The sequence below is a fragment of the Octopus bimaculoides genome, chromosome 3 (genome assembly GCF_001194135.2).
Source record: "Octopus bimaculoides isolate UCB-OBI-ISO-001 chromosome 3, ASM119413v2, whole genome shotgun sequence".
Taxonomy (NCBI): Eukaryota; Metazoa; Mollusca; class Cephalopoda; order Octopoda; family Octopodidae; genus Octopus; species Octopus bimaculoides.
This window is the reverse complement of record NC_068983.1, coordinates 23,274,597-23,284,411: the sequence shown is the minus strand read 5'-3', so window position 1 is coordinate 23,284,411 and position 9,815 is coordinate 23,274,597. Positions and strand designations below refer to the sequence as shown.

General features: G+C 37.3%; 1 protein-coding gene across 1 annotated transcript in view; it reads left to right on the top strand.

Moving 5' to 3' along the window:
* LOC106880107 (transient receptor potential cation channel subfamily A member 1) overlaps nucleotides 1-9,815 on the top strand; it is a 56,820-nt gene that overhangs the window by 40,754 nt on the left and 6,251 nt on the right. The window contains exons 21-24 of the mRNA XM_052966090.1: nucleotides 1,407-1,536; nucleotides 3,407-3,601; nucleotides 5,047-5,115; nucleotides 8,685-8,777. Of these exons, the coding sequence (XP_052822050.1) occupies nucleotides 1,407-1,536; nucleotides 3,407-3,601; nucleotides 5,047-5,115; nucleotides 8,685-8,777 (487 nt within the window). The remainder of the gene's footprint in view (nucleotides 1-1,406; nucleotides 1,537-3,406; nucleotides 3,602-5,046; nucleotides 5,116-8,684; nucleotides 8,778-9,815) is intronic.

Genomic DNA, 9,815 nt, shown 5'->3' with positions numbered 1-9,815 from the left:
ATATATACTAGCTGGCCCCGTGCCATAAAATATGACGCCTAATTCATCATCATCATCATCATCATCGTTTAATGTCCGCTTTCCATGCTAGCATGGGTTGGACGATTTGACTGAGGACTGATGAAACCGGATGACTACACCAGGCTCCAATCTGATTGTTGTATTTTATATATAAATAAGGACAAAATAGAATATGGATGGTAAATCAAATTAATACACTTGTCAATGTTATCCAGTGGTTGTCTTTTGAGATGTAACATTGATCATCATTTGTTACTGAAAGAACACTGGTTCACATACTTCCCTTGTACACACACAGAGTTGAAACGCTGTATGATTTTCCTTTTCAGCATTGAATGTTCACCATCCCACTTCCATTACACACACACACACACAAAGAGTTGAAACACTGTATGATTTTCCTGTTCAGCATTGAATGTTCACCATCCCACTTCCATTACAGACACACACCACACACAAAGAGTTGAAACGCTGTATGATTTTCCTTTTCAGCATTGAATGTTTACCATCCAACTTCCATTGCACACACACACATTCACATACCTCCCTTTTATATACATGCACATATACTCACACAAAGTTCAAACATAGTTTTGATTTTTTTTTTATTGTCACTGTAGAATTTCCATCATCCCTCTACCAAGTTTGCCATCACCCCTTCCTTCCTTCCTTATTCATCTATCACCGCTTCCTTTCTCATTCGTATGTTGCGACAGAGAAAAACACAAGAGTATTATTATAGTAGATATCTTTGTTTTACTTTTTACCTCAAATTTTTTTTCCTTTGCATGAGAAGGCAAAGGAGGGGGAAAATGATGATAAAAAAGAGGATGATAATGACGACAATGAAGATGATGATGTTGATCACAATGACGATGACAAGGACAATGATGGTGATGATCTGATGGCAAAGATAATGATAATGATGGTGGTGGTGATAATGATGAAAAGGAGGAGGAGGAAGAGGGGGAGGAGGAGGAAGAGGAGGAAGAGGAGGAGGAAGAGGAAGAGGAGGAGGAGGAGGAAGAGGAGGAGGAGGAAGAGGAGGAAGAGGAAGAGGGGAAGAGGAGGAAGAGGAGGAAGAGGAGGAGGAAGAGGAAGAGGAGGAAGAGGAAGAGGAGGAAGAGGAGGAGTGGGACAACAATTTCTATGAGGGTAATGACGATGACAATAACAATGACAATATTAACGAAGACAATGATGGTGGTGGTGGGGATGGTGGTGGTGAGGGGAGGAGGAGGTGGAAGATGACGACACTTTCTTTGAGGAAGATGATGACAATAGCGACAAGGACAACGTTGACAATGATGATTGTGGTGGTGATGGTGATTATAATGATGATGATGATGATGATGATGACATTCTAACTTCCTCCTTTGTTTTAGGATTGAGATCTTTGGTCTTCACGTGGTCATGTGTCTTGAAGTGCTGAGAACTTTAATCCAGGCAATATGTATCTACAGTATTCTTTTCATTGCCTTTGGTATGGGTTTCTACGTTGTCATGGCAAAAGAGGTAAATCAGTGAATCCTTAACAATTTGTTATATCATAACTTTTTTTGTTTTTTTAATACATACAGTCTTCGTATATTATTGTCCTTCTGCATTGGATTATTAAGCTTAAATATTATAGCATGGAAGTTGTTGTTTTTATAATTAAGGCAACGAGCTGGCAGAATCATTTGAGTGTTGGACAAAATGCTAAGTGGTATTTCTTCTGATATCTTTTATTTGTTTCAATCATCGGACTGGGGCACCACCTTGAACAATTTTTAGTTGAATGAGTTGACCTCAACACGGTGGCGTAGCAGGTGATGCAGTAGAAATTAGCCTGAAACTACCAAATATAATAATAATAATAATAATCATAAATGCCCTGATGCAGCACCAGGCACTGGTTCTCATGGCTTCTGATCTTAACTGATTGAAAGTGTTATCATGTACATTGTTTTGTATTGGTATAAAAGATGGGTTACAGCAAATATTCTGCTCAATACCACAGATTTTCTTGTCAGTTGTTTGACCTTAACCAGTTGAGCATGACCCTTAGTGGTTGACGATATGTGCATCTCTGATCATGAGCAGAAGTAGTGCGAGAGCATCAAAGCCATGTGTTGAGAGGAATTCTTTGGAGTTTGAATAATTCACCTCTGGAAACATGGGTGTTTCGTTCAACATCCTTAAACAACCCTTATTCAAGGACCTTTTGAGCGGGATAGGTTACTTGACCTGAAGAAAATTCTAACTGGGTCCCACCTGCAAGGTCATGCACTATTTATCTTGATATGAGATCACCATGTTGCACACATATGGTTGTGATGCATGTGCCTGGTGTACCCTTAGCAGACGGTTAGTCATGATGGGTATACTGGGCTTCATATATTTTACCCCAGTGACACTTTGATGGCATGCACTTCTCTCTCACTGAATAATAATAATGATGATAATAATAATAATAATAATAATAATAATAATAATAATAATAATAATAATAATTAACAACTTTTAGGCATATGGTATTTTGTTATGTAACCATAATATGCTACAAAGACAAAGTATATCAAACATTTTTATAAATCAATATCATGTACTATTGTGTCAATGAGATTAAAGATGGAAAAGATGAAAAAGATGGGAAAATGATTAATGGGCGTATATGCCATATTTCAGGAGTTTTTGCTCCTTCCTCAGCACCCATCTAACCCATTAATCATTGACGAACTCATTGCTTAATTAGCCACTAAATACAGTGGTGTAATGTTATTGGATATACCAATTTACATATTGAACACATTCCTGGAAGCTGGTATGTAAATATTAATGACTTTTTAGCACACAGTATTGCATTATGCAACCATAATATGCTACAAAGTATATTAAACATTTTTATATGTCAATACTGCGTACTGCTGTGTTAGCACTTAAATCATGTGTTAAAGTTATCTCTACAGATTTTCTATAGAAATTATAGTCAGCATTGTTATGATGTTTCATATCTGAAACATCAGATATAAACAAACAATGAGATCGAAGATGACAAAATGGGTAATGGGCGTATATGCCAATAATAATAATAATAATAATAATAATAATCCTTTCTGCTAAAGGTACAAGACCTGAAATTTTAGGGGAGGAGGGTTAGTCAATTATATCGACCCCAGTGTTTCACTGGTACTTAATATATTGATCTTGAAAGGATGAAAGGCAAAGTCAACCTTGACAGAATTTGAACTCAGAACATAAGGACAGATGAAATGCTGCTAAGCATTTTGTCTGGCATGCTAATGATTCTGCCAGCTCACCACATTAATGATAATAATAATAATGATGCTGACACATTAAGGGGTTTGATTTATATAAGTAAAAACAATTATTTCTTTTATAGGAATCCCATGCTCACCGTAGTCCAGCCTTGTCTATCTTAAGAGTTGGAATGATGATTCTGGAACCAGAGTTTATGGATAATTTCAATGAGCCATTTACAGATGATGATCCATACACATTACATTTCGGCAATGTCAGTATTCTAATGTTGGCCATGTTCATGTTATTCACACCCATCATGCTTATGAATTTGCTGGTAAATACATTTCTTCTTCTTAACTAACTATATATTTATTTAAAAAATATCTTCATCCCCGTTATAAATTCAATGCATATTTTGTTGAAACATTGATCTTTTTAACAATATTTGTTAGATGGCTCCTATAGTATTTCTCATTAAGTAGATATAGCATTTCTCTCTCTCTTCTTCTCTCTTCAAAAATAAAACAAGCTGACTTTAAAGTTTTCTTTCTATATTCTACTTGTTTTATGTTGAAACCAGCTAGATTTGGCCTCTCACATCTACCCAATTATGACATTGCGAAAATAAACAATCTCATCATTGAAATCTTGAAGCTATAAGATAATGCATGCTTAATTCAAAACTATGTGAATATTATGCATTACATTTGAGAGAATGATCTGAATGCTAAAGGGTTAAAGTTTGTTTTTCAGCACTTTGTCATGTTCCAGTACTGGTTAGGTGCCAAGGTTGACAGATTTAAGTGACCTAACCAGTACCTTGCAGACAAAAGTAAGAGAGCAATGAAAGTAATATTGGTTTCAAATTTTGGCACAAGGATAGAAGAGACAGTAATATTAAACCTTAAACCATGATACACACACACATATATCTTCAGTTTAAAAATCAACCCTTTTGATACCAACCTACGCAAGATTTAGTTTTATGATACAAATTGGCTTTTCTGAAGTGATTTAAATTAAAACCTTCCATCAAAATTTCATGTTAGTTTACGTTCAAACTTCAACTTAATAATGACTGAGTTATTTTACGAAATTCTTCATTATAGGCACTGGAGTGGTCATATAAGTGCGTGAGTGGTTGTGTGGTAAGTTTGCTTCCCGTCCACATGGTTTCTGGAGCCGACCAAAGCCTTGTGAATGGATTTGGTAGATGGAAACTTGTTATATTGCATGTGCGGATGACCTCTACTCAACTCTCACTTCCAACGACTTGACACTACAGAACTCTATGTCTAGTCTACCGATGGCCCCAGCTCACTCTACACAACGCTTTCCGTCTAGCTGTCATGTCCACTATTTATACGTATTGGACAAGCCTACTTATTGCCTGGGGGCGTCCACACAACAAAACTGAAAAAGATATATGTGTGAGTCTTTCTGCCGGTGTCTGTTCACCATCACCACTTGACAGCTGGTGTTGGTATGTTTACATCCCTATAACTTAGCAGTTTGGCAAAGGAAACTGATAAAATGAGTACCAAGCTTTAAAAAAATAAGTACTTGAGTCAATCCATTCAACTAAAAAATTCTTCTAGGCAGTGCCCCAGTATAGCTGCAGATTAATGACTGAAACAAGTAAAAGATTATTTTCAAAATTAATTGCAACAAAAGCAGTATATTTCATCACAAATATGGTAATAAAAGGGGTACAAGAGTATGGAAAGCAGATAAGGGACCCCTTTCTTTTTAATATCATTTTTTCTTTTGCGTTTTCAGATCGGTCTGGCTGTTGGCAATATTGATGCTGTCATCAGAGATGCTCGATTAAAAAGATTGACAATGCAGGTAGATATTGTTTTCTGACATAGGCACAAAGCTTCAGTTTGGTAATGGAGGAATGGAGTATGATTGATTACGAAGTGGCACTTTATAGATATTGCTAATGGTACACAACAAGTCACCATGAGTGGGGACACAAGTCATTAGATGATTAAGTTGCTAGCAGTTAATATTCTCTCACTATTGAACTGACAAGCAAGCCTAGCAACCAAATTTCCTTCATGTCACATCCTACCATCTTAAAAAAGATGATCACATTGCATGATATAAACCTAAATATATGAATAGTGAAGGCACATGGCTTAGTAGTCAGGGTATTCAGCTTATGATCATAAGGACATGAGATCAATTCCCAGCGACACGTCCTTGAACAAAATACTTTCACATTGCTTCAGTCAATACAGCTGACAAAAGTGAGTAGTACCTGTATTCCAAATAGCCAGCCATCTCTTGTCACACTCTGTGTCATGCTGAATCTCCCTAAGAACTACATTAAGGGTACATTTGTCTGTGGAGTGCTCAGCCATTTGCATGTTAATTTCAAGAGCAGGCTGTTCTGTTAATCAGACCAGCTGGAGCCTTCATCACCATAACCAACAAAGCGCCAGTTAGTTAGTAAATATACAAGTTTTGGGTAGAAGTGAGTATATAACAATTACAATGCCTTTCATTATAGATATACTCAATTAGGGCTGGGCTGGAGCTTAAACAACAACAGCCATGATTTGTATATAACCAAAACTCTTAACTAACCCAGTGCACAAGGTTGTAAATATATTCTGTTGTGTAGGAGCAACTTACCCCTTTAAGGTCTATAAAATTGATAAGAATTTCATTAACTCTCAGCACTGAGTTGAACTTCTCTTGTGAGTACAGTTTGGAGAAGGTTGATCCCTCTGCCATGCTGACTTACCCTGCATAACGATGACAATGAAGTCTTCAGTGATATCTTTATGACTGAATGGATTATAACCCATAGAATTAGAAGTGAACATCAAACCATGTGTTTAAGTGAGTTGGTTACGTGATCTTAAGGTGTAGGTTCAACCAGCCAACAAATTATGTTTTTGAGAACAAATGCACTTCATTTCATGCTGTTCCGGTTTACTCAGCTGAAAATGAGCCCCAGCTAGGGCTAGTACAGCCCTCTTTCCTTTCAACTGTTACATCCTCATTGTTCTGCTAAATCAAGGATGGGTAGTGCCAGGAGGCAAACTAATGTTTACTCATGGCTAAATGGGCACTGAAAACAGTCAGAGAAAGCAGCCCATACTCACACGTGACAGCCATGTCTTTTGGCTAACATTTATTTCACTTACATAGTAAATGCTCTAAGGAGAAGCATGTATGTTATAATTACCTTTTTCTTCCTGAAAACACGTCATAAGTACAGAGTAAGAAGTAAACACTGCTGTGATCTAGTCTAAGTCCCAGTTGATGTTATTTCACTTCACTTACACACTAAATGCTTCTGGGAGAGGTATGCATGTCATAAACACAACTGAGCCTTCTAACACAATAAATATTCTTAACCAATTAAGAAGAACGATAAAATCCTTGCAGTAATTTAGCTAGGTGGTACACAAAAGGTCTGTCCACCCCAGTTGATGCTTTTATGAGGGCAGCACTTTTGGGTCACCTATATAAGCCTGTACAGACTTTAGGACCCAAAAGTGGGGGAAAACTCAAGAACTGCACTGGTCAACACATGCTGTAGCAATGTTTCTGAATCATAAAATAAGCATGAAAGCTGTTGCATACATTTGTTCTCTCAGAACCAAATGATGTATCACTGGATACAACAGAGTACAAACTGAATCAATGATAGAGTCTCTACATGGTCGTTGAACTGCTTTGAAATAACAACCAAATGTACCTCAAATCTTACAACCATCTTGAGAGAGAATAATCACAGGTGGGGGGTTTATAAATATAGGTCTGTTCAGTCGAATGTAAACAAATTGATGTTAGACTCTTTCTCTTCTTTATGTTTATGTGTGAGTTTGTGTGTATGTCTACTAAATATCAGGTGTTTTATCTAACCAAAATATTTTGAGATAAATTTTTGTTTTCACCAAAATCCAGGTTAAGTGAATTTATTGATATTATATTACCTAAAGCTTTCTCTCTCCCCAAATATACCTTTTTCTCTTATATGCTTTTTCACTAGTAATATTATTTTTTTATTTCTACAACTCCCTTCTTTACTCATAAATATACACTCGCACTAACTGATCTATTTTTCTGTCTTTCAACGGTACATTTTTATGCCTCATTTGGTCTCTTAATGTATCTACCTTCCCACTCTCCTCTCTCATATACATTACACATAAACATACACAGAGTGCTACAGGAAGACTAGAACTATGCACACAAACACACACATACACTTATATAAATAGAATTACAATGTACAAATTATTTCTAGCTGTGCTCTAAGATAATTATAACTTACAACTTCTGCCACACATCCCCACTACAAAATGTATTTTAGAGCGAAGCGAGAATACTTTATAGAAATAATACATTTCTAAATCTCTCAGACAGATTTATGCAGTCATGATGCAATAAAGTAGTTGTATGCTATCAACTTAATGTGACAGTCCCATGAAGGGAATAATACTACTGCTGTTTAGCTCTAGAAAGCAGCACCGCTTCCTGTCGGCCTTGACACATTTCCTATGTCCTTGTGTTTACAAGGGGAAGACAAGCACCTCCACTTTGCTAAACCTGCATCCAGAGACATGTTTCTGAGTCTTTGCTCATCATCAGTCTGGAGTAGCAATGGCCTGCTAGTTGGAGATGCGTGTCAAGCTCTTGTAAACATATAATAATTCTAGTGAAACACATTCACTGATTTCAAAAATAGAAATAATACATTTCTAAATCTTTCAGAGAGATTTATGCAGTGGAAGTGGTGCTGCTTCCTAGGGCTAAATAGCAGTAGTATTATTCCTTTCATGGGATTGTCACATTAAGTTGACAGCATACAACAACTTTATCGCATCACTACTGCATAAATCTCTCTGAGAGATTTAGAAATGTATCATTTCTATTTTTGAAATCAGTGAATATGTGTCACTAGAATTATTATATGTTTACAAGAGCTTCACAAGCATCTCCAACTAGCAGGCCATTGCTACTCTAGACTGATGACAAGCAAAGACACAGAAACATGTCTCTGGATGTAGGCTTAGCTAAGTGGAGGTGCTTGTCTCCCTCTTGTAAACATAAGGACACAGGAAATGTGTCAAGGCCGACAGGAAGCAGTGCTGCTTCCTAGGGCTAAATAGCAGTAGTATTATTCCCTTCATGGGACTGTCACATTAAGTTGACAGCATACAACTACTTTTTCTAGAATACTTTGTATTCTTATAATGGAATTAATTATACTTTAATGTGTAAACAGAAATCTCGTTTGGTTCAAACATTCATTTATTCACTCATACCTACACAACAATTATTATTTAAAACCTTTTAAGTCTAAATTATTTTCAAAGTCACATATCTTTTGTTATAATGTTCCATATGGTTAATCCTTTATTTACTTGAATATTTTAAAATCCATTTTACAGGTAGAATTACATGCCGATTTGGAAAGCAAACTACCTCGCAGATTTATCCAGAAAGTCAATAAAATGATTTACCGCATCTATCCCAACAGACTGGTAAGTTTCCTTTCACATTTATAGTATTCTCAGACACATATGACTGTGCAGTTAACAAGCTCATGCTGCAGTCATACGATTGTGTTTTCAAATCCACAGCATATAAATTTGAACAAAAGCGCAGGAGTGGCTGTGTGGTAAGTAGCTTGCTTACCAACCACATGGTTCCGGGTGCAGTCCCACTGCGTGGCATCTTGGGCAAGTGTCTTCTACTATAGCCTCGGGCTGGCCATAGTCTTGTGAGTGGATTTGGTAGGCGGAAACTGAAAGAAGCCTGTCGTATATATGTATATATATGTGTGTGTGTGTGTGTGTATGCTTGTGTGTCTGTGTTTGTCCCCCTAGCATTGCTTGACAATCGATGCTGGTGTGTTTATGTCCCCGTCACTTAGCGGTTCGGCAAAAGAGACCGATAGAATAAGTACTAGGCTTACAAAGAGTAAGTCCCGGGGTTGATTTGCTCGACTAAAGGCAGTACTCCAGCATGGCCACAGTCAAATGACTGAAACAAGTTAAAGAGAGTAAAGGCTTCTATCAAAGACTTGTGACTGAAATTAGATTAATAGTAACAGTGCAGAAGCTTGTCTGATACACTGTAAAGCAAATTGTTCACAATAACTATTGCCCACTTTAACACTATCCTGGTGAGAAACTTCAGCAGAGTTCACTCTAATGCAAATATCTGGACCAGGTCTCTGCTCTGAAGATAAATTCTTCCCTTCTTCACACCAGTCTCTGAGGCACTTCATTGCTGTATTAGTTACTTCCAGTTAATTTATTCTACAGAATGCATGTGGATTCTTGAATTCAAGATATTTTATATAATGCATGATGAGAAGACCCGGCAAGCCAAGTAAGATCGTTGCCAGTGCCCCTGGACTGGTTCTTGTGCGGGTGGCACATGAGATGCACCATTTTGAGCGTGGCCGTTGCCAGTACCGCCTGACTGGCTCCTGTAGGATTTTCGAGCGAGATCGTTGCCAGTGCCCCTGGACTGGCTTGTGCGGGTGGCACATAAAAGACACCATTTCGAGCGTG